The sequence below is a fragment of the Podarcis erhardii genome, assembly GCF_964252035.2.
Source record: "Podarcis erhardii genome assembly, chromosome: 3".
NCBI classification, from domain to species: domain Eukaryota; kingdom Metazoa; phylum Chordata; class Lepidosauria; order Squamata; family Lacertidae; genus Podarcis; species Podarcis erhardii.
The window spans coordinates 65,560,578-65,585,732 of NC_138507.1; the positions used below are offsets into that span (position 1 = coordinate 65,560,578).

The 25,155-nt window shown below is 38.7% G+C and overlaps 1 protein-coding gene across 6 annotated transcripts in view; it reads left to right on the plus strand.

Moving 5' to 3' along the window:
* The window catches only part of STXBP5 (syntaxin binding protein 5), a 119,743-nt gene that overhangs the window by 9,118 nt on the left and 85,470 nt on the right, over positions 1–25,155 (plus strand). For all 6 annotated transcript variants that reach the window (XR_014154462.1, XM_081854324.1, XM_081854326.1 and 3 more), the window contains exons 3-4: positions 16,312–16,393; positions 17,422–17,522. Coding sequence is in view for 5 of the 6 variants with exons in the window: in XM_081854324.1 (XP_081710450.1) it covers positions 16,312–16,393; positions 17,422–17,522 (183 nt within the window). In the remaining variant the exon portion in view is untranslated. The remainder of the gene's footprint in view (positions 1–16,311; positions 16,394–17,421; positions 17,523–25,155) is intronic.

Below are 25,155 nucleotides of genomic sequence, written 5' to 3' on the forward strand. Positions count from 1 at the left end.
AACATAGTTTGAAATGGATGTAGGCAATTTTTTCCCCTAGGAACACCTTTAGTTGCTCCACAATGACACTCTTCACCATCTAACTCCAAAATGGTGTAAACAACTCCAACAGTTGGATGCAAATGTTCTTTTGACCTTCCCTATTTAGTAGACAGCAAGCTATTTTTATTCTGAATGCCCTTTAAATGGAAGCTTTAATAGTTTTCAGTATAACACCTGAAATGTGGGTACTGTATTCTGAAGACATCATCACCAGTTTTTTCACATGCAGGATTCTGCTTTGGTTCTTGAGAATAGGGTGAATTGTGACGCTTAACAGACCTGTAGCAAATTATTCATTTTAGTTTGTAGAACGTAGCCATATGTTTTACATAAAAAGGTGTTTTATTTATAAATTGAAACATTGGTTTGTTTTGTTCTGGCATTTTCTTTTTGTTATGGCAAGGGTAAAGCAGACCCCATACTCTGTCTTGTGGTTAAAGTCATTGCAGAATGTGCAACCTCCTTCTGGCGCCACTCTGTTCAGTTATACAAGAGTATCCCTACATTTCTTCTGCTCGGTGCTATTTTATGGTGCTATCACTATGCTATGTTCTAATTTCAGTCTTACTCAAATCTGAGTTTTGCTCTTCATGTTCAGTCTTCCTTTGGATGAAGCTGGGGAGCTCTTATCTTTTCTAGTCCTTGTTGTGGTTAAACTTGAGTACGATGCCATTATAGGTATAAATATACACATATGCAGGTCACCATGCAAGTAGTGCAATGCCAAGATGTTAGTGGACCATTTTCCATGGTTGAGGTTTAGCAGCTGCTTCAGGAGGATAATAGTGCTGGAGTACTTTCAATTCCACCCAGGTAGTTGACTGAGTTTTTATTGGTTTGGTGATCTTATGTTTTAGAAGCTTCCTAATGGGACTGAAACCATATTTTAACCGTTAGTTTGGGGACTTGGATTGTGGTATTTCTTTGATAATTAATAAGTCCAGGAGATGTTTCTACACATCATGTTATTCTAGTTTCCATGTGATGCAGTATTGTAATTCTGTGCCGCGTCACTCTGTTAACTTAGTGTATTTATCAAGCTTATTTAAAATCTTTGTTTATAGTGTAAAAGAAACTATAAGCATTTCTTCAAGCAAGTTAGTTTTATTTAAATTGCAATCTGTTTTCTGCAAACGTTTGTTAATAGTCTGTTCACAGCAGGCTTGTATTTCTAGCTTTCTAATTTCAGCAGTTTTCTGACCTTAGTCTAGTTTCTCCCTTGTCAAGGTTTTGGCACCAGAAGTGTCATAGCAGCTTTAGGTCTTAGAACCTTGGCTTCATAAATGATGACACTGTATGCTGAGCTTCTTAAGTGTAACGTGAGGGTTCCACATTTTTGCTTGGCGTGTTTAGTGTTCCACTGACCCCTGGCAAGAGTGTCGCACCTGTGCTATCGTCCTCTCTCCCCCCTCCCCCCAACTTAGGAATTGCATAGGTGGGTGTGTATTGTCTGGGCAGCCATACCTGATCCCAGCCCAGCAAGCTTCCACCTTCCTTGTCCCTTATGTAGCCAATATGCCTGGAGTGCCTCAGCCATATAACAGTTAACGGCACAATCCTAACATTGCTTACTCAAAAGTAAGTCCTGTTGACTTCAATGGGGCTTACTCCCCCCAGGTATGTGACACTAGGATTGCAGCCTAAATGGGAAAACCTTCAAATGTGCTTTCTGAATTGAATCCAATCTGGGGAAGGAATCAGGAATTATCCATTTCCTTGTGTGGATGTGCAGGGAAGGGCCCTGGGGATCACATTTTTTTGGCATAGCTAATAAAGTGAGCCATTTTTAAAAAAAAACTTGCACAAGTTGATTTAGTTACTAAAATTGGGTTTTAATATCCATACTAACGGAAACATTTTCCTTAGTTGTACAGTGGTACCTCGGGTTACAGACGCTTCAGGTTACAGACTCTGCTAACCCAGCAATAGTGCCTTGGGTTAAGAACTTTGTTTCAGGATGAGAACAGAAATCGTGCGGTGGCAGTGCGAGGCCCCATTAGCTAAAGTGGTGCTTCAGGTTAAGAACAGTTTCAGGTTAAGAACAGACCTCCAGAACAAATCAAGTTCTTAACCCGAGGTACACTGTACTTGCAATACTTTTTGTGAGTTTAAATTCATCTTCAGGTAGCATGTCAATTCATCCTTGTATTTAGCTGTTTGCCTAATTGCCGTAGGAGAAACAGATCGGTCTATCCTTTTTTTTACATTTTTAAACTGCAATCCAATACACATTTACCACAAACTAAGTCCCATTAAACTCAGTGTGACTTACTTTTGAGTAGACAAGCATAGAATTCTGCTGTTAGAAACCTTCATTTAATGCTATAAAGTAATGATTTGCTACCTTTGGGGCATCTGTTCCATAGGGTGGTATTTATATTTGAACCAATTAGGCAAATGACCAAGAAAGTAACCTAATTGTAATTATACCTGGCTTACTTCAACTTGGTGGTGCAGTTTTGCAGAACAATCAGATGGATAATGTGCCTTAGTAATTTAGTATTTCTGCTTCTTTGCCATATGTAAATATAGCAAGGTTCTTATAACTACATTTATGTTTCAGAGTTGAAGTTGTATCTGCCTTACCAATAAGTTAAAAAAAGTTGTTGATCAGACCTTTCCCTGTATGCCTGTGCTAATATTTTGGGGAAGGTTTAGTGGCATTTGTTACGCTTAATGATGGACAAGCGCAATGGATTTACAAAAGCTTGTCAGCAAATTTACCTGGAAGTTAAAAGAGCGAGAGTTGTCGCAGACACTCTGGGCTTGTCATCAGCCAGGGGACCAGGGACTATTAGGAGGCAGCATCCCCTGCCGCCCAGGAGGACTGTTGTCTCAAGGGAAGTACCAGCCTAGTTTACCTATTACCAGAGAAGGAGCAGCTGCAGGAAGCTTACTGTTCTCCCAAAGAGAGGACATTCAGTTCCAACTGCTACTTGCCCTGGGATTTAGGAGCAAGAAGCAGGCACACACTGGCCTCTGTTATTAGCTGAGTTGAGTGAGTGTTTGGCTTACAACAAGTTTCAATATTCTGCCTTTAGTATCATTTGATAGACAGGTGATTTTTAAAAATAAAACGATTCATTTTTAGCCTGGCTGATCAACAAACCTGAGCTATATTTTCAAGAAGCTGTGCACAGATTCTGGAAAAATCCCAGATCGCCCTGGGTTGGGTCCATCTGGGGCTGTCAAAAGGGAGGTGAGTGGACAAGCACATTTTTAATTAGAGTTTTAAGCCCTAATTAAATCAACTGTGAGGGGTGGAGAAGGGGGAGAGGCAGAAAGAAGCTCACCTCCTCCCTCACTGCTATCCATGTTTAATTAGAATTTTAAACCCTAATAAATTAGGAATGTGCAAGGCCCCCATTTCAGTTTAGGTCATCCTAAGGCCAATCCATGTTGCTGATGGGCTCCAGGTTGTGGTGGTGGGGGGGGGGGCGCGATGCACAGACCTGCTGCTTATATTTTCTGTTTGAACATTGCTCAGACAAAAAACAAAACAAAACATAACTTGGTACTTGCCCCAAATGTAGAGGAAGAAAGAGAGTAATAGTAAAAATTAAGAGGATAATAGGAGTGGTGGCAGCAAACTGTGTTGTCTTTACACTCCTTAATCTTTGAATCGTAAAACCGGAAATATGTGTATGTCTAGAATTGGAAAAATTGCAGAACACAGTGAGGAATAAGTCTAAGAGGTTGTAGAGATTCCTTTAAGCTGACAACTGGATGCCAGCATTTACACAAAGATTCATTTGTTTCTGAACCATTACAGTATCCAGTTTATTTTGTAGTAGCCAGGATGTAAACAGATAATTTTAAACATCAGCAGATAACATTGAACACAAATTGACACAAGGTGTTTGTCAGAGGATGTTCTAATCTCCAAACATGATATAAAACTGATATATTAACCTATCCTCATTTCACAAATTGCAGGGTACACTATATGTTAGTGCTGTACACTACTACTACTACTACTACTACTACTACTGCTACTACTACTAAATACTGTATGGCTTTGCAATTTGAATGTTGTGGGCAGGCAGCTCAGCTAAAATCAAGAAACCATAAAACATAGTCTATTATGAAGAGATGAAGCTACAAAATTTGAGACAGACAGCTACAAGGGTTTGGGGTTTTTTTAAGAGAAGCTTTTTAAAGCTTGCAGTTTTTAAACAGGACTCCCTCCCTCCCTTACTATATGGAATTTAGTATGTTCCTCTAGGGTTTTAGTCTAATTGAAAGTCTTTTCCCTTCGGGTTTTAAAGAAAGGTTTAAAAACCAGTTATCCTTGACTTTCCATTGAAATATTTTATTATGTAAGTGGTTATGGGGTATTCACTGGTATTTATTGAATTTTATTGTACTAGGCATATGTAAACAGGCTGTTCTACTGTGATTTGAATGGTATGATTTAATGTTTGCTTTTTAATGGACTTGTATATAATAATGTAGTGGGAAGCCTATTGTCTTGAAAATGGCTTAGAAATATCTGACATTTAAATTCTTTGTGTGGCTTTGTAACAGTGTTACAGTACTGTTTGGTGGACACTGTAAAGCCCTACCTGTATGTAAAAGATCTCTGAGCAACTACTTTTTCAGGCAAAGAAAATGTTTGGGCCCTTCTTACTCTTTAAAGTTTCAGAGCTCAGGAACTCAGCTCACTACTGTGTCTTTATGTTAAGAGCACTGGGTGCAGTTGCCTTGTGATAATTTATGTTTATGTCCCATCCAAAATCACTGTGATGAGAAGTTGAAGAGCAGCGTTGGCAAAGCTATTCCATTCAGGGAGGAACAGCAGGATGTAAACGTAACAAATTCCTGGTTGGAAACCACTGCTGTCAGTCAGATCTGCACCCCCTGTCCCAACTCCCACCTTCTCCACTGGTGTTGTCTGGAGATGTATTTTTTAACATGCAGGTGGTTAAAGTCCCTTTAAAATGGATCTGTATCCTTGGGACTGGCACTTTGCTCTTACAAAGACTGGGCTATAAACTGGGATGTGTCTCATTCAAATCTCTACCATAAACTTTTTGAATGGCCTTGGGCTCTTAACTTCCACCAGCCCCCCCAATAATCTTTACAGGAATATTGTGAGGATTAAAATAACAGTATGTGAACTGCAATGAAAGCTCAAGTACTGCACAAATGCATTAATATCTGTTGCTAAAAAATTAATAGACTGCTATGCATCCTGTACATTTTTATTATTACACACTGTTCTGAGTGAAGTGCTGGAACTGAACAATTGACCAAACATTTGTATTATAGTTGAGCTTTGTTAAAGCTCATCAGGGTTTTCATAAGTATTTTGAGATATAATAATCGGCAAGATGCAGATGAAATATACCAAGTGTGAAGAGTATAAAATTAATATGTGTAAATAGGCAAGACTGAGCACATACTGGGAGGACAAGGTAGGGTGGCTAACCTGTGACTGTCTAGTTGTTTGGTCCTATCATTTAGTTTGAATACTATAGTATTAACTGATCGTTGGTGTGACCAAAGGATGCAGTCCTAAGCATACTATATAGGAAGAAGGTCCTCTTAAACAAAATGGAACAAATCTGGGTTAATAGACTTTGGAATATGCTGAAAAAACATGAAAATGCTATTTTTTCTTGTGATTGGATCGTAGGAGATACTGGTTCCTAGTAACTGTGTATCTACAATTGTGCATTATAGTTTCAGTGACATGGTATCAGTTACTATTTTTATAAAAAGAACATATACGTTGGCTGCAAGTTAATAGCAGTAGAAGTCGACAACTGGATTTTTACTGCGTGATAAAGGCATGACTCTGCTAAATCATAAAGCTGCTTATGTAAAAGCAGTAATGATAATAGTGTGTTGCTCAGTGCTGAATGAATGCTTTCACACTGAATAATGTATTAATTTAACTTTCCTTTCTGCTTGAGTTGTAATCAGTAAAATATTTCATCAGATATGAAATTCAGGCTTGGTTTTCGTTTGAGGATGTTTTGAGAGAGATGAAGTATTTGATATTGGAACTTAAGCACCTGAATAGCTGCTTGTACTGGAAATAAATGTTTTAAGTTTAAAGTGCTTTAGTTATACACTATGTCACATATTGGTGGTAGAAGAATCGTGAATAAGAGTAGTCTAGGTATTGCTTTAAAACTTAGTAACACAGTCCAGTTCTGTGCATATTCACTGAAAAATAAGCCCTGCCTAGTTCAGCAGGATGTACTCCAGTGTAAGTATAGGATTGCAGCCTTATTTGTATGTATGTGCATGTCTAACTTCTGTTTTCTCTCTCAGTATATTTTATGTGGATAATAAAATGTGGTAATTTAAGTGATAAATGCTGTTTTGAAAGCTGGAGAAAAACACAATTAGGACCTGGGCCCTAAACAGATCATACATAAACATAGCTTTTACTGTTATAATTAATTTCAATTAAAATTTTTATTCCTAACTTTTAAAACTGTTTTCAAGGTAACTAACAAAAATAATGTTAGGTCAGGAGAGATTAGGAGAGACTGCAACAATCCACCATGATATAGGGGAGTAAGTTCATTAAACTTGGAGCAATACAAGACATTATGTGATTCATAATCAGAATCTTCCAATGTGTCTTTTCTTGACTTGTTAGCAGACCTATGCTTTGAAACAGCATGAGTGTTTAAACTATCTGTACCTGACTCTCCCCCCTCCCCCCCAGCTAATAATAGCTTTAGGAGACTATTTAGATCAAGGGTCAAGTTAAATATCTTCTCCCAGTGCTCATCTAACTTGATCTTGAAAGCAGTCATGGGAGCTTGCTATTGAAAAACAAAAACCCTAAAGCAGGAAATATCAACCATAAGTTGGATTGTAGGATCTCTTCATAGATTTGTGTCTGGCTAAGCCCATAGTTGGTAAAACTACCATATAAAACATAAATCACATAATTTACAAGCATGTGATATGTGAAGTACACAATATACCTAGCCACCGTATGTGCTGGCATTGGAGAGTCAATTCACTGTAAAATAAAACTGGCTTTATCAAGGATGATAGGATGTATCTTCCTTACATCTTGGATCACTTGGCAAATTGTATCAATTAAATTGTTTCTCTTGAACATGATTTATGAAGCGGTGCGCAGTGAACCCAATGCTGGGTAGATTTTTGTTTGAAATGTTTAATTGGACTGTACTTTCTCTAACAGTATATTTAAAACTTTAAAACACCATTAGTCTGCTGCTGTCTCCTAATCTTGCCAGATATTACATTGTGAACCTCAAAACTGATGAGAAAGCAAGTGATTGCCTTGATGCTCCTGCATTCACACTTAACAAGCAGCACTCCTATTTTGGTTGTCCCACCAGTATGAACAGGGTAAACAAACCAGGAAGCATTGGCTTTGTGTTCCAGGGAACATGGTTTGTTCCCACCCACCACTCCTCACAAGTTATGATGATTACCTGAACTCTTGGTTTGTTGACTTGCTGATTGTGACTTTTTAAAGAGCAACCATATATGCTACTTGTTCTCAGTAAGCCAGGAAGTTTGTCTTACCATTGTATGCCAGTGCTGCCAATAGAATGCAGTAATCTGTCATTGAATAGACTGGCTGTAGTTTGGATGTAATTTACAGATGCAGTTTGAAACTATTGTTGACGATTGCATCCAGTGATGTGGGATTCCTGGAAAAGAGAATTATTTTGGGGGGAAATTGATTGCCTAGAGTGATCTAGTTTAGGATGTTTAGTAAATACAAATAAAACAAACAAAACTAAGTGCTTTGAAACTGCCAAGCTTGCCTAATACTGTATTTGCAATCTATTATTTGTTACTAATGAACTTATGAAACAGAAAAAAGCATTGCAAACTTTTTGACCGTTACTGATTTCATTTCTCACAGAATTCTGAAGTTTGAATTACATTTATTAAAAACTGTAGAGACTTAAAGGACTTTAGCTACCAATTTTGGAAGTATGGGGCAAGGGCACATTAAATGACTCAGGGTCCATGGGGAAATAAATTTAAAGACCAAGCTCCAAATGAGTACCAGACAAGACAAGCACACTATCCATTTTATTGACCTTTCATGGTAGGTACAGGATCAGGCCCCAAATTCCAACCTGCCTTTCCCAGACAGTACAGTCATAGCTTCTGAATAGCCTTTCCCCCCAAAATTCAGTGTTTGGAGTGTGTGGGTGTGGGTGAAAGATCCAAAGGCTCTGCTGCTAGCCTTTCCTTGGATACTAGCTTTAGGATACTAGCATGTCCAGGACTTCCCAAACCTTATTTCAGTAGGACTGGGGAACTGAGGTCGTCTTCCCTCAGGGCTCCTTGTGCCTCAATGCAAATGGGAGAAGGAATTGTAGTGAAGTCAAGAGAAGGTGGTCTTTGCCTCAAACCAGGAAACCACTACTATTGTATGTATGGATAAAATGCAGAATCGTTAATCGTTAATTTCAGAGTCGGTGATCTTGGTTTTCCAGATAATTTGGAAACAAATTTTCAAATGCCTTAAAATTGATAAAGATCTGATTCAGCATACTTGATAGTAAACAAAATTTAAATGTGCCATGCTAATTTTACTAGTGCATGTAGGGTTTAATGTTCAGATAAATTCAGAACTTTACTTGGAAATCATCTTCATTGTATTACTTGTTAACTTACTAATTTTAGCATGCCTGAATTTCTCTGTGTGATAGTTCCTAGAGATATTCACCTGGAAAAAGGTTCCTTGGAAGTATGAGTTTAAATTTCTTTTCCTGTTCTATTCATTCCAGTTGTCCAGTTTCATTTGTACAGTGGTACCTCAGGTTACAGACGCTTCAGTTTACAGACTCTGCTAACCCAGAAATAGTGCCTTGGGTTAAGAACTTTGCTTCAGGATGAGAACAGAAATTGCATGGCGGTGGCGCGGTGGCAGCGGGAGGCCCCATTAGCTAAAGTGGTACCTCAGGTTAAGAACAGTTTCAGGTTAAGAACGGACCTCCAGAACAAATTAAGTTCTTAACCCAAGGTACCACTGTATTGTATTTCGTTATTATGTTGGTAACTTAATGGGGATGAAGTACACTGGCAGTCTGCTAGAGCAGAGCTGATGGAAGTCTCAATGTGAATGGGATCAAATGGGTACAAGACTATAGTCACACCTACCTTGGGACAGTGGTGGCAGCAAAGAGAATACACTTTTTACCCTCATAGCATCTTCAGTGAACTGCCCAGAAGAGCTGTTTAGAATGACAAATGGGCAAGTTTCAGACTTGTGCGGTGTCATTAACAATGGACCCCTCAGTAGCCAGCTGTGATATTTGCAAAGCACTTTGAGGGCAAAATTTCTTGGATTTGTGCCAAACTTGATGCCACAATTAATGTCGTTTCATTTGGAGGTCCTTGGAGCATCATCTAGTTTACAGCCTGAGAGATCAGTTTCAGTTGTCATGGGATTGGGAGTTAGATGCACTGTGTTACAGTGATTCTTCTCCTACCTGCAGAAAAAGAAAGTAGCACTAGGTGACTATTGCTATGCCCCATTGCTTTGGGGCTGTGGGATTTCTAAGGGGTTGATTCTGTCTCCTATACTATTCCACATAAAACAGTTGGGAGCTATCACCTGGGGATTTGAAGCGTGTGTCATCAGTGCAATGCTGTTTCCCTCTTAGCACATGTTCACTATAAACTTTGTAGTTGGTGCCATGTTTTTACCCTGATGACTTCTTAAATAAATATTTTAATTAGGGCCTAAAATGCTTAAATGCTAAAAAAAAATACGCTAAATATTTAAAATATTAAAGATGTGAGATACCACTTAAAGAGTGCTTATTTTGCTATAATTTTTTTAAAAAATAAAAACCTGTTTGCATACCACCATTCCACAAAATTGCTAAAATGATGTTGATTGAAAGCCTTTTTAAATCACAGAAGCAGCCAGCCCTTCGTAGCATTGTAATATAATCAGCAGACAGAAAGCATTTGGATTTAGCAGAAGCTTCTGTCAGTAGGACACAGGAGATTCTGATTCCCACTCCTTTTACTGGTGGAAGGAGTGTTCGGAACAGTGTGGGAAGTCACATTAATGTCTGCAGGCGGAGGCAAAGGGATGGAAATCATTTCCCTCATTGTTCTGCTGATGGAGGCACATATTAAACGTTCCCCTTGACCTAAAACAACACATTTTCAAAAACATGCAATACAAGCAGAGAAATCTTTCCAGAAGAAGCATACCATGAAAATCTATGGGCGAAAAATGCAGAATCATGGTCAGCATCCCAGTGTCTCGGCAAACTCGGTATCCTTTCTAACCCAAATTTGGCATAGACCATCCTGAAAGATACCACTCTTATGCTGCTAAGTTTTAAATTAGTCTATTTAAACCATTTGCTAACTGTAAGACACAGAACAGGGGTTGTGGTTCGAGGACCCGACCCCCGCGAAGTGAAATAAATACACAGGGACACGTGATATAAGGTTAATGGGCTATAAAAGGCCACAACTTTATTGATTACAGCAATGAAAAGGTATTGGCTTAGGCATTGGATCGCGAAACAAGTGGGTTTATTCACCAGAGGTTCATCACCTGTTGATGCTAATCCAACTATAGGCTCACCCCTGATGTCACCGAGGGTCGTGCCATGGCCTCCCGCCAAGCAGGCTTCGGACGGAATACACGACCGCCAGATTCCTTTAACGGAATACCCCTAAAAATTGAAGGCATAGGCGATGACCACACCTAGCACTTCGACACACCACAACACATTATTCCAATGCCTAACCTACCCACCAATACCACAAAAAGTTGTGACGATTGCTACGAGGAGAAATGAGGCCGGGGAGAGAGGCTGGCACTGCAGCATAAAGGCTGCTGGACACGCCCCCCCCCATGGCACCTGGTTGGATGGCCACCTGGGGGGGGTGTGAGTGCCAGCCAGGTGAGCTGGAGGCAGGGGGCAACACCCCCTGCAGGAGCGGAGTTCGGGCTCCCGCCCACAACCACTCCCCTCTCTTTCAGGGAGGAGAGTCTTTGCCAACATGGCACCCATGGCAAACTTTCATTGGTTTGGTTTTTTGTTACGTACTTTGTGTTCTCATTTTGTATTTTTATGTTGTGAACTGTATGAACTGCTGTGGGATCTTTGGATGAAGGGCAGTATATACAAATTTATTAAATAATAAATAAATAGTAAGTCTCACACTCTTCTAGAAATAAAGTTATGGGGCAAAATGTACAGGTGCCTGCTAAATGATCTTTGTGAAATTAGTGGTGTTGCTACCTTGTATAGCTATCCTAGTGCTGAGGAATACCGTATTTTTCGCTCTATAAGACGCACCTAGTTTTTGGAGGAGGAAAACAAGAAAAAAATATTCTGAATCCCAGAAGCCAGAACAGCAAGAGGGATCACTGCGCAGCGAAAGCAGCGATCCCTCTTGCTGTTCTGGCTTCTAAGATAGCTGCGCAGCCTGCATTTGCTCCATAAGACGCACACACGTTTCCCCTTACTTTTTAGGAGGGAAAAAGTGAGTCTTATAGAGCAAAAAATACAGTACTTCTTGTTACTAGACAGTGACACCATTTGTGTGTGTCTGTAATTAGTATTATGTGATCTCCACAATCAGGACATAGGTGACTTCCAGTGGCAAGCGTAATGTTGTCAGGGGTGTTTTTCTCTAAGTTTGACTTATACCCCCCCCCATGCCTGACATTTTGATACTGGTTACCCCAGCACTCTCCCAGAATTCAAAATGCACGCCTGACAATAGAACTTAAACTTCTGCACCCCAGATTGATTGTTATTATGGCAGAATATGATTCAGCTGACTCATCCTTAACATTGCATCATTAAACTCTTTGCAGCATTCCATAGACTTGTTTTCTGTAATAGTGCTTTTAGCATTAGTTTTTGAAGCTTTGTTTAATTACCAGTTTTTGCTAGTGAGTGTTTCCCCTATCCACCCCCACCCCCTGTTCTTGTGTTTGCTATGCTTCAGTTATTACTGTGGTCAAAAAGAAAGACATTAATGTACTTGTGTCTACTTCTAGTTATTTTGTAGTCATGTGTTCTCATATCATTTGTGAGGAACACAGATTTTAACTGCAGTTACATTGACATGGATGCTTTGAACAGATCAGTTGCATTCTAAATATACCTGTAGGTAAAACTTGATGAAGAACATTGCGGATACATGACAGAAGGAAACACCAATTGCAGAGTGTTAACTTTGACCAGTCCTTGATTAAAACAGCTGGAGGCCCTGGGCTAGGAGACCTTGGGAGGCCCAAACTTAATAGCATCTAATCATAAGAAACAAAACTTCATTTTCTTCTTTATCTGCTTAATGAAATTAGAACGTTATTGATTTTTTTTTAGCATTGATTAAAAGATAATTTATAAATTTATAACCTTTAATAAAGTTTACAAAAGTATCTAATTAAGACACTCACAAAGAACATTCATAGGGGAATCATAGCTATGTTCTGAGATTACACTATAACGTCAGATCAGTTTATTTTGAGCTCTTTTGGTTATCAAACTTACCAATTATATAAATCAGTAAGTCACAACTTATCATTTTCTATGTAGAGAATGTTTGGCTCAGACAACCGTTCCTGGGTTGACCATATGTATATCATTCTTTATTCTTTTTACTTTAAAAAAGATCTTTCACCAGTACAGTTTGTAACCCTTAAGCACAGGAACAATCTGAAAATAGTTTCCACATTTGGAAAAACTGTCTGGATTTTCTCCTGGAATATTATGATACATATATTGAATATGTATCTTTTTCAGGGTGAGGTTATTTTAATAATAATAATAATAAATAATAATAAATTTTATTTATATCCCGCCCTCCCCAGCTGAAGCTGGGCTCAGGGCGGCTAACATACATGTGGGAAGTACAAGAGTTCACTGGCTAGGCTAAGGTCAACATCTTTTGAATACTCTTGCATCAGCATTTCGACACCATTGTAAATCAGTTCTTTGGTTGCTTGCAGGTTCACCAAAAATGAAAAAAAAAGGTCAGCTACACTCCTGTACACTATTGCTCTTCTGTCTAGGTTGACTTCAAGAGGGTCAATGACTAAAGGGATAAATGAATGTACTCAAAACTTGTCTCTTGGATAAAGTTCATCTAAGGCTTAGGGTGCTGTCCCATCATTGTTTTGTTTTTTTCACAAAAAGTCAAAATTATTGTGATCCACAATCATATAAAAGAATCCTCACTTGTTCTTAGAATGCATTCTATATTGATAGACAGTGATCTGAACACTTGTACAGTCATACCTCATGTTACGTCCGCTTCATGTTACATTCTTTCAGGTTACATCCCGCAGTGACTCGTAAGCACTGAAAAGGGTTACTTCCAGGTTTCGCTGCATGCGCAGAAGCGGCGAATCGCAACCCGCACGTGCGCAGATGCGCCGCTGCAGGTTGTGTTCTTTTCATGTTGCGAACAGGCCTCCAGAATGGATCCCATTCGCAACCAGAGGTACCACTGTATTGCTTCATTGCTGACATTTGATTCTGAGTAGCTTTAAAGCCTCCATGAATTTTACTAAACAGTAAGTACTCACTTGTGTAACTGTTATACAGTTGCATAACTGTATATACAGACTCATACAGCACATGTTTAATGTTACTAAGCAACTGCACCTAGATAGTAAAAAATGCCTGTTTTATTAAAATAAAAAATGGCAAGAGGCCAAGGTCCTCCTAGATTATAAGTCCTTGGGCTGCAGCCTACTCAGCCCATTCGTAAATTCGGCACTGATAATAAATGATTTGACTGATTTGTTTAAGGAAGTTTGTATTTATCCCTTCCACTGTGGTCACAGTGTTCAGGGCTTGTTCCAATATAAAATTTCAAAACATGGAACCAGACAAAATATTCCTACACATACACACATGTGCATGACTGTAGCCCAATACACTTTCATTTTTATTTCTTTATTTCTGGCCTTAAAAGCCACTTTGGGAGGATTAACTTTGAGACTGGACAATTATCCATGCCCTGTGTAACCTTCCAGTTCAATTACTGCAATGCATTATATGTGCCTTTGAAAATAGTCTGGAATTTTCAGCTGGCCCACAGTAGAGCAGCAGTATTATTATTATTGCTTGCTGATCGGTATCAGTACATCACTCTAGTCCTTTGTGATTTGTACTGGCTTCCAGTCCACTTCCAGGCCCATTTCAAAGTACTGGTATTAATATTTTATATTGTTATCAGGCATGTGCCTTCACTGTACTTCTATAAAATACTTTTGTTTAGACAAGCCTATGCAGGTTTCTAGAATACTGATATATTTTTAGTTTATTGCTGGTTTTAATTTTTTGAAAGTTTAAAATAGTAGTTTAAATCATTTCTGCCAATAATTTGATCGTTTTATTCTTTTTATAAACCACTTCATAATCAAGCAGTATTTATTTATTTTTTTGGAAATAAATAAAAATATATAAAAATTTACCTGTAAATAGCTTGGGGTCAGGATGCATGAAGGATTGCCTATCTGTTTACCAGGGCGGTAAGATGTTCATCAGAGACTCTCCAGCCTAATAAGGTGATGGGAGGCTGTTTGGTGAGAGGGCCTTTTCGGGTGGGGCACCCTGGGTATGGAATGCTTTCTCCAAACAAGTTTCCCTGGCATGTACAGTAGGATTTTTTTTATGCTAGGTGAATACCTTGTTTCCATGAGTCTTTTAAATTTAATGTTTTTGGTTTGTAGAACTATCTCCAGTCTGTCATACACTTTTTAAAAATTCTTACGTACCTTCATATGGTTTTGTAGTGCTGCATTGTTTGTATTAATTTCATGTAGTTGATTGTTACTGTTGATTTCTTTTTATTATAAATTGTGAACTGCCTAGACTATAGGGTTGAGTGGATGATATCATGGGCAAGGGAAGATTAAGTATACCTGCCTGTTGTTAGAAAAAATGGCAACTGTGGCACTTGTATGTAACATGTACTTTACTGAAAATGTGCCTTTTGGACCTAAACGGAGAAGAAAGAAGGCATGTACTTTGAGCTCACTGTGAGTGTAGTTTTTCATGCATGTTTCTCATTTTTTTAATTATTCTGTCCTATTGAGAATGAGATACAGTGCCTTCTTGGTGATGGTACTGAGGTTTTTAGAAGGCTTACCTTCTAAAGCCTCCTTGGCTTTTATACTGAAATTTTGGAAACCTTTTATTCAAACGCATCTTTATATTTAAGGAAGAATTCAACATAGCAGTAAGGCACTCATTCCACCAGTGCAAGCTTGTCAGCTTGATAGACAAAACAATCCCCTCTCCTCTTCCTACATGCTGTTCTGGAGCTTCCCCAGAGCCAATTTCAAGGGGAGAAGATGGGAGAACCCCATTGCACTAGCAGGACTTGTCAGCTGAAACCCTTAGTTCTCCTCAGTTCTGCTGTTTGTAAATTTTGTATTAAAAATCTACAGATTTAAAGTGTTGTGTTTTAGTGTACTGTTCATAAACAACCAGAGAACTCACTGAGTAAAAGAGGACAGAAATAATGGTAACAATTAATAATGATAGTGAGCTGTCCACTTATTACTTGGCTCCTGGGTGAAAGTTCACATGCTGGGCTTCCCTACGCAGGGTGAAGGAATTGTGGGAGGATAAATGATTTGGCCGCAATAAAACAGGCTAACCCTTGGTTTTTCTAGCTCATCTTTATGTACCCATGCAGCAGGAACAGGCACTCTTTACTTGCTTATTTATTGTTGAAAATATTTATATCCCAGCTCTCTAAAGACTGAGTTTGCTTACAGAAAACTAAAACAAATTGGGCACAATACAAACAATTTAAAATAAGAATAAATAATTTAATTTATTAAATCAACAGCCAGAAGCCTTTCATTTCAGAAATGGAAGGTGATGTTCTTCCATACTGAAAGGATAGCAGCGTGTTGATCTAGCAATTTTCAGCTAGCTTTTGATGTGTTAAGATCACCTTAACATTTCATTTTCCTGTGGTTTAAGTATTCCTGCAACTGTGGTCCTATGTGAGAAATTCTTCACAGCATCTAAGTAGTGATGACAATGAGGCTTAAATTGCCACCAGGCTCAGTATCAAATTTTCAAGTATGAACTAGAATTCCTGTCCAAAACAAATGATGGGGAAATAAATTCTTTAGCGCTTGCTGGTTTTCAGTGTGGCTTCTATAAAAGGTTGCACCGTGGTATAACTGACATATAGAAGTTGTTGCTTAGCATAATTGTAAATAGAAAGTTTGATGTTATTATTTGCTTCTCATGCAAATTTATATTAGCTAATATTCCTTAATGAAATTAATGTCAGTTTTGGTCGGCCAGGCGTTGAATGCTACTGCCAACATGACAGTGGTGCTGCAGTAATCCAGCTTCAGTTTCTGATCAATGAGGTTGGTAAGCTTGTGATACAAACAATTTTTTAAGATATAATTTTATTTATAGTTTTCATTTACACACATTTCAATAGCTTAACAATGGTTGTAACATTTCAAACCTCGACTTCCTTCCTCCTCTTTCTGCTGTTCCTTAAATTAATTTTTATCATCTCCTGCATATTCTAAATTAACTTAAGCTTTTCTTTTATTTATCTATTTTTATTATATATTCTTTTGAAACTGCAGGTTATTACAATAATCCTGCAAATGTCTATATCTGTTTACAATTGGTTTGTAAATATTCAATAAACCATTTCCATTCTTTTATAAAGAATTTGTTATCTTGATTTCTTATTCTTCCGGTAAGTTTCGCCATTTCTTCATAGTCCATAAGTTTTTGTATCCATTCTTCTCTCATCGGAGCTGCTTCTTCCATTTTTGGGCACGATACATACAATTTTGTGTGTATTAAAAGTAGAAGGCAATCTGTTCAGTGCAAATGGTTGTGACTAAATTGACTGGAATGATGAGCTGTCAGATTACCTGGACAATAAAAATGGAAAAATTAAAATTAAAAAACTTAATTAAGAAAATTAAAAGAAATAAATAAGCATAACTTATTTATGCTAATTACTGCGTTCAAATTTAATGACAAGCCATGTTTTGCTGTTATGTGTGCAAACAGCCTTGGGCTTGCATTCTTCTCCCATTTTTTTGAGCACAAGTTGGAGATGATTGAAAGCTTCCATTCCCATTTTTGAGCAATTTACCTTTTGCTGGTTTGTCCAGCACTGACTCTTGGTACTGATACAGTCAAATTGATATAATGAAGCAAAGACTAACAGATTTTTTTTTACCTAGCTTTAATGACAATAATTATAAATTGTCATTTTCTGCTGCAAAACTGGAATATTTTAAATGTGTTTGAATGCAACTTGACTGACTCTTGTGAAGCAGTTCTAATCCCTTTAAAAATATTGAAAGCACCATAATTCCAAAATATTTACAGATTCCCTTGACAAAGCTTTCCATTTTCTTTTAAGGGAGCCCTTGTGAGTGCCTTGGCTGATGATACCTTACATTTATGGAATTTGCGTCAGAAAAGGCCTGCTATACTGCACTCCCTAAAATTTAACAGAGAAAGGTAAGAATTATTTGTTGTTTTTATATTTTACAATGTACGTCAACTTTAGCTCATTTTCACACAATAGGGTGAAGGCAGCAAATGGTTTTAGTCCTGCGTGCCCTAAGCATACTCTAACCTGCTACTTCTTCATGAGCATTTTACTTGCAAATCACTTCTTCTATTGGCTGGGAGGATGTGGGGACTCTGTATGAAATAAGAAGATAAGTGATGGTGATGGTTGGTACATTTGCTTGCTTACTGTTACATAGCAAGCAGGTGCCACCCAGCTGGGAAGTGGGAGGGGGAAAAGGAGTAACAAAATGGGCATTGGGCTTTCCTTTCTTTCTAGTTCTTTCTATATTTTTGTATTCTCTTGCTTCTCTGCTTCTTAGAATTCAACTTCAGTAGCAGAAACAAAGAAGCATTTTTAGGCCCCATTCTTGAAAATGTATCTCAAATACCTAGCAGTCGGTCAGTTTTTGCTATCTAGATCTATGTCTGACCAACATAAATACACAAATAGGAGAGTCCTTGTTCTCATCTGTGAAGTGTTGGCTGGGGTTGGGTTGGAGAGACTGTTATCTCTACTGTCTCCAGTGCCTCCCACCTCATTAACTTTCATCCCACCACAGGAGTGCCTCTACTCTTGAGGTTCTCCTGACACTGTTCATCTGTCTCCCATCTTTGCAGCCACGCTTTTCCTTCCCTTATTTAAATCTGACTAAAAGACGAGAAAAATAAGCCTTCGTAGGGCTGGGGCTGTTGATTACTCTCTTCAGTTTCTCCCTTCCCTGTTAGCAACTCAGCTACTGGCTTGCCTTTGGTTCAGTACTTCTTTTTTTTAAATAAAAATGGACATCTCATATCTCATTCTTTATGTCCAGTATTAGCCATATGAAAAGAGGATTCCATTCTAGGCAATCTTTGAAATATTGGTCAGTCCAGTAAGAAACAGGTAGGGTGTATCTGTGTGTATGCTCACAAATCAGCCTTTTGTAGGCTTCAAAGCAAGCTAGCTTGACCAATAGCTGAGTTTATGGGAATTGTAGTCCAACATTTAGAGAACCACAAATTCCTCACCTATTTTTTGCTTTAAAAATTGCTGTAAAACTCTCAAGAAAGGAAATGATCTATGCTGCTCTGTTTATGCAAGCAGGGCTTCTTCAGTACTAGCTATGGGAAGAGAGAATCAGAGGCAACATGCTGCCTCAAGTAGCAAAATGTCTTGGACCAGTTGGGCAAGCACAAAAATATATATAATATGCTTTTGTGAAGGATGGAAGCTTCCTAGAACAGACCTACACAACATATGCTCTCCTCTAAGTCAAATGGAGCCAACTAACCCAGCAGATACTAAATAAATTTCCTGTGCTTACTTGCCTGTTTAGAATTGTTTAAAAGCCTGGGGAGAGAGGGCTAGTGAAATACCTGGTACATGACAGTTCAGCTGAAATTTCTTTAGTAGCTCACAAGATATGCATCCTTGTATCTATGAGGCAGTTGCTCAGTAGTCAGAAGATTTACTTACTCCAGCAACATATTAAAATGTTACCATCCATAGGTGGCATGAATACAATAAACACTCAGACATTTGGGATCCATATTTAGAATTGTTTGCATAAACAACATGCCCAGCTCTGCCGGAGCTTATACCCCCCACTTTTCTTCCACTCCCTTTTCCGTTTAAGTTTGGTCTGATTGTATTTACTTTAACTGTAAACAACAACAATAATCCTTAAAACGCAGCTGTAACTGTTTTGCTGTCAGCAAATGTGACCGGCAGATGCAGTTCCTTTTATTTCCTTTTTTCAATACTAAAGTAGTAAGATTATTTGTCAGGTTCTGTTCACCTTTGGCAGGGACAACTGAAGGTTTTGTGTTGATTGCAGAAGATAGGATCTTGTACAGTTGGTGCACCCACAAGGGCATGAATAACCAACTTAATCTCTGTCCTCTCAGCCTGATTTCACATACATTGATTATAAAATTCACCAGAATGCATTTTAGTCAGAGACTGGGGGCAGATTCAATCATCTAGAGGTAGAGAGGAACAGAGATGGTGTTTGTGGTTGTGTTCTGGTTCCACACATTCCAAACTGGTTGTAATAATTTAGGAAAGATTGTGAGCTCTTTCAGTGCCTAGAAATCTTTTGGTCAGGAACACAGCCCACCCAGATCTAGGGTGATTGTGACTCTTCTGGCAATAGAAAGAAGGGGCCTAGAATGTTAAGGCTACAACAATAGTGTTGTTGTTGTTTAGTCATCTTAGTCGTGATTGACTCTCCGTAACCCCATGGACCAGAGCATGCCTTGGAAACTCTCACTTTCTTCTCGAAGATTCTTCTTTTTTTATGTCCATGGAGTTTTCTTGGCGAAATACTGTAGTGGTTTGCCAGTTCCTTCTTGAGGTAGATCACATTTAGTCTAAACTCTCTGCTATGACCTGTCCATCTTGGGTGGCCCTGCACGGCATAGCTCATAGCTTCTTGGAGTTATTCAAGCCCCTTCGCCACGACAAGGCAGTGATCCATGAAGGGGCAACAATAGTGTAGTGGTTACCTTTCTGGCGCATAATGTAGAACTTGAAGATATTGCATTCATTAGGTAACATGTAAGGGTTTGTGAAGGGATGCCTGTGTTTCTGCAGTCATACTTGGATCAGGGGTTGCCTCCAAACACCCTGAAGTGGATAGTGGTAGTATTATGCTCTGTTCTGTCTTGGCCTGCTTGAGCATCCCTGGATTGCCACCCCTGAGTGTTTCCTACAGGGGAAGGCTTTGCTTAAGCCATCTCCAGTTCATTGCTATCCCACCTGGGGTCTTCATTAAGTTCATGATGAAAGCACCCTTTGAACACATGTGCACGGTGCCTCTGAAGTGGATGAGCTGAAAAGTGCTGTTTTCTGGTGTCAGTAACATCAGTCATTGGGGGATCTGAGCTTGTGGGCATCCTTATGGAATTGTGTATCTTTCTTGAAGACTCAGTGGTGCTTTGCATGGCTCAGCATATATGTCCAAGGTAAATTCATTTATTTCCCATAGAGCTGGTGCTGTCTGGAGCTCACACTTCCCAAGGAACATAAGTGGCACTCCCTGGATATTGGCTGGGCCTTACACAAATAGCTTAAGCATACAAGAGACTTTAGTCAATAGATTACCCGCTTGTTTCTGTCCAGCCCAATACAATGGGAAATAAGGTTTTGTTGGCTATGTAGTTATCATGGATTAAGGTGTATCTCCAATTGTTGTGATGTTTCTGCTGCTGCTGTGCCTGGTGGGGTTGCTGCCAATTCTACAAAAAAGTGCTTCTTCCTCTTCTGCCTTTGAATATAATGTTCCATTGTGGGACATTCTGTTGTGGGACATTTGCAGAGCTGCCACAAGCTAAAAATGTGAATACATCTGCTGAAGCATCTTTTGACTGGTGTGTATTGTAACACATAGTTTGTAAGTAGTTTCCAGGCTACAGCATACCTACCTGACTGGAGATTGCTTTGGTATATTCCTCCTCCACTGCAAAAATATGAACTTACTGTGAGAAGTTCATTTTCAGCTAGGAATGGAAGGGATCTGAGACATCCTGTGATTGGTGTGACTGCAGTGGGGAGAAGTGCTGTTGCCAGTACAATACAATGCAGTCAATTGCAAGGCAGGGAGCTCTAAGGGCTATTCTTCACCCCTTATGGTTTTGTTGGTTTCTATTGCTACAGTGGTACTTTGGGATACAAATGCTTCAGGTTACAGGTGCTTCAGGTTACAGACTCCACTAACTCAGAAATAGTACCTCGGGTTAAGAACTTTGCTTCAGGATGAGAACAGAAATTGTGCAGTGGCGGCGGCATGGCGGCCCATTAGCTAAAGTGGTACCTCAGGTTAAGAACAGTTTCAGATTAACAGTTTCATCCTCCAGAACGAATTAAGATCTTAACCCGAGGTACCACTGTACTTTGTTCTATTTTTATTGTTGCCTTGTTATTCTTGGGATGCTATTCTGTTAGCTGTGGCACTTACAAACCAAGCCCACTCAGACTAAATGCCGGCAGTTTTTATAATCTTGCCTGCCTAGTGTGGAAAGAAGGAGGGACAGCCCATCCAAGGGCCCCGTCTATCCCTTGCAGAAAATGAATTTGTCATGGTAAACCAATATTCTACACTAGTAACATAGATAAAATGTAACACTTGATTACTAGCAATTTAGGAAGTGTGGCAAACCAATTTACAAGAAGAGCTAAAATTTTAGAGTGAAAAGTCTACCAAACAGACGCCTAAACATTTTTCCTTGAGAGAAGCCTTGTTTTTTCATGTCACTAAGAAAGGATAAGATTAGAGGCTTCTGTTGTCTCTTTGCTTTTTTCTCTGTCAAACAGAGCATGGAACTTATTGCCAAAATTAAACAGTGTGGCAACTTCATTCTCTTAACTCAGAGATTATGTTTTCCTTCCTCACAAAGAATGTGAGAATATCCTTTAATTTAGTTTCTTTTGAACACTTTAATGTCCTGAAGAATTAGCTAAATAGTGCAACTTTTGTTATACTTCTAGTACTCTAAAGAAACATTAGTGAACTGATATGAAGGAAGAATGCTGAAGAAAAAGGTGCAATTGTGACCTAGTTTACAGTATTTTCCATTAACTAACACTGTACATGGATTTTTAAAAAGATGCATCATAAATGCTTGACTATGCATTTTTAATAAATCAATTAAAATACTCTTTACTACATACCAGGCACTTCCATAAGTTATTAACATAATGGCTTAATGTTAAATTTAAAACATTAAGTGCAAGCTCTTGTCTATATTAAAGTGCATTCAATAAAATAATGCTTCATGTTCCAAACTAGCCTTTTCCCTCTTAAATGTAACTCTTGGAGCCTGGGTAGTTTTCTGGTGTGTCCATTCAGACATCTCACTAAACCATAGTTTTCACTATTTGTTTCCATGAGGCTGTGTCTCTGTTGAATTTCTAGATAAGGAGCTCAAGAGATGGTGCCATTTCAATGCTGGGTGGATACAAATTGTCCATTTAAATCCAGTTTTAGGCCTGAGAAGGAAATCCATGCTTACTGTAGTGGGTAACCTGAACAGGGAACTTTTGGGAGTAGACCTTGTTGAATCTTTTGGAGCTCTGTTACCTATTCATACCTTTGACAATGCAGTTCAATTTGTATTACAATAAGATAACAACATAACAAATAATAGAAGAAATAAAATAAAAAATCAATATGAATACTTTGTATGGATATACCAGACCATCTAAATAAATGTTCTGCAGACCACAGCTTGAGAACTTCTGGTCTAAGGCATAACATCATAGATACATGCCAGATGTCCAGAGGGAGAAAATTCCACAAAATGGATGCAGCAATGCCCAAACATAAGGCATAGCCTTGCACCCTTGTTCCATAGTCGCCTTTCAAGAAATTCCTGAGCTTCCTGAAGATGTGATGCTGTGTCATTTCTTCCAAAAGAAGTCTTACTTAATTTCTAAAGTACATTGTCTATTGACATACCTAGACAAAAAGCATAATGTGTTTGTTTTTTCTGTTGTCTTGAATCCCTTGGTGGCTAGTCTTCCAGATGGCATTGAATGTACTGGAACAAAATACATATTAAGAAACCATAGGTTGTTTAATCTCCTAATTTCATCAGGCTCTTGCATAGTCACCCCAGCAGCATTTATTGTGGGGAGCACATAAATGGTGGTTGTAGAACATTTGGACTGTGCACACCTTTAAGTGACACAACAAGGTGAATGCCTGCATTTTGGTTATAGAACTAAAGCAGATTTGTTTGTCAGTACCTTTTACATTGTTGCTACCTAGAAACTGGCAAAATTGCTCTATGCAAAGCAGTTGTGTGGAAAAAGTAATGTCTTGCCTTGTACAGCTATGGACACAACTACACATTTATGAGCCATTGCAGTTGGCATGAATCACCAATGGGAAGGAGCAGTAGTAAATGTGGATGTGCTGAAGCAGACATTGCAATCTCCATGGAATTGCTTCCACAGGATTACTTGGGATTCTTGTACAGCAGGTTTTTGACATCCCAGCTGTATAATTTGTCTGGGAAAAGGGAAAGAGATATCTGTTTTCTCAGGTTTTCTTTCCTGTTTATTTCTTGATTAATATGCTCCAGGAAGAGTCTGTGTCAAAATTAACAGATTTTAGCCATTTTATTTCAGCAGGCTTTGGGTTGCCTTGACCTTTATGGCCAGACTGTGTTGCCAAGTCCATTATGTGGCAGCTGTTTGGGAAAAGACCTGCCATATGTGTGGATCTCCTTCATAATCTTCCTCCTTACCTTTTTATTTACCATATTTCCAGGCCACCTGTCAAATAGAAAATTGCCCAAGGTGGCATACATCATTAAATAACCAGTTAAATAGCAAATAAAAACAAAAACAGTATGGCTGAAATAAATAGCTTGACACAGATATAAATTAGTACAACTCTTTTGGCAAATTAAAAACCTTGGATTAAAATAATGAATTAGAAAAAGAATGAATTGGCTTCCACTTGAAGCATCAGTATTTGAGATTTTTACAATGAACTTCTTTTTGGGAACAGTGCAAATTTGTTTAATTGTTACACACTACGCTAAGTTTTACAAATCATGATAAAGGTTTTGTTTAAGTAGCTTTGACAGTTTTATCAGAGGAGACATATGGCCTACAACTAGCAAAGGAAATCCTTTGCAAGTATCTGCAAATTGCCTCTCAAGTGACCTTCCTTAACTATTAAGACATTTATGTAAGTAATTATGCAAATTGTGCTTAGATTCAATAGGTGTTTAGCAATGTTTACTTGGATTATGGCTGTGCTGTAGCACTTCCACATTAGGTGTATTCTATTTTGATAGTCTGGGCCATGTCCCGAAATACCAAGGCAAGATCAAGCTTTTCTTCTGAAGACGATAAATAAACAATAGTAAACAGTATGTGAGTTCTACTTACTATTAAGCATTTTAGGATATTCTCCTGTGGCCCTGGATATTGTCTTCCTCCTTTTCTGCAGATGGAGAAGGTCTGCCAATGCAGGTCTCTTCAATGTGGCCATGGGAACCTTCATGGCTATCACACCATCCATGCTATACTGGTAGGGAGCAAAAGGTTGTGTGTCAGTGGGGGGTTGAGAGAGATAATATCCTTCCCTGTATCCAAAGCCCTCCCCTCTCCCCACAACCTCCCCCCCCCCACGACCTCCAGCCCTAGAGCTTTCCCTAGTAAGGGTCTGGATTTGATGGTGGTTCTGCCATAGATTCTCACGTCCCTATAGCCAAAATAATGTCATTTTTTATGTATCCAGCTACAAAGACTGTGATGCCCTTTATTGCAATTATAAATTACATTCTCTATAGAATGCTATTTGACAAAACTGCAGCTTTTAAGGAAGGAGAAAGTGAAGATCTTGGATAGTAGTTTGCTCTCAGTACTTGACAATAAATTAGAAAGTTGTGAGAAATGTGGATCCGTGTGCCTTACAGATATCCTCTGACCTAAACTGAGAGTGGCTATGGATGAAATTACTGTTGCACAGCAGATCTTTTAAACAAATTCAGAATAGTGGGCACTTCAGATTTCTTTTTATGGAATGAGTCCATTCTACAAATATTCTCCATTATCGAAGTAAAATAAAGAGACTCTCTCGGC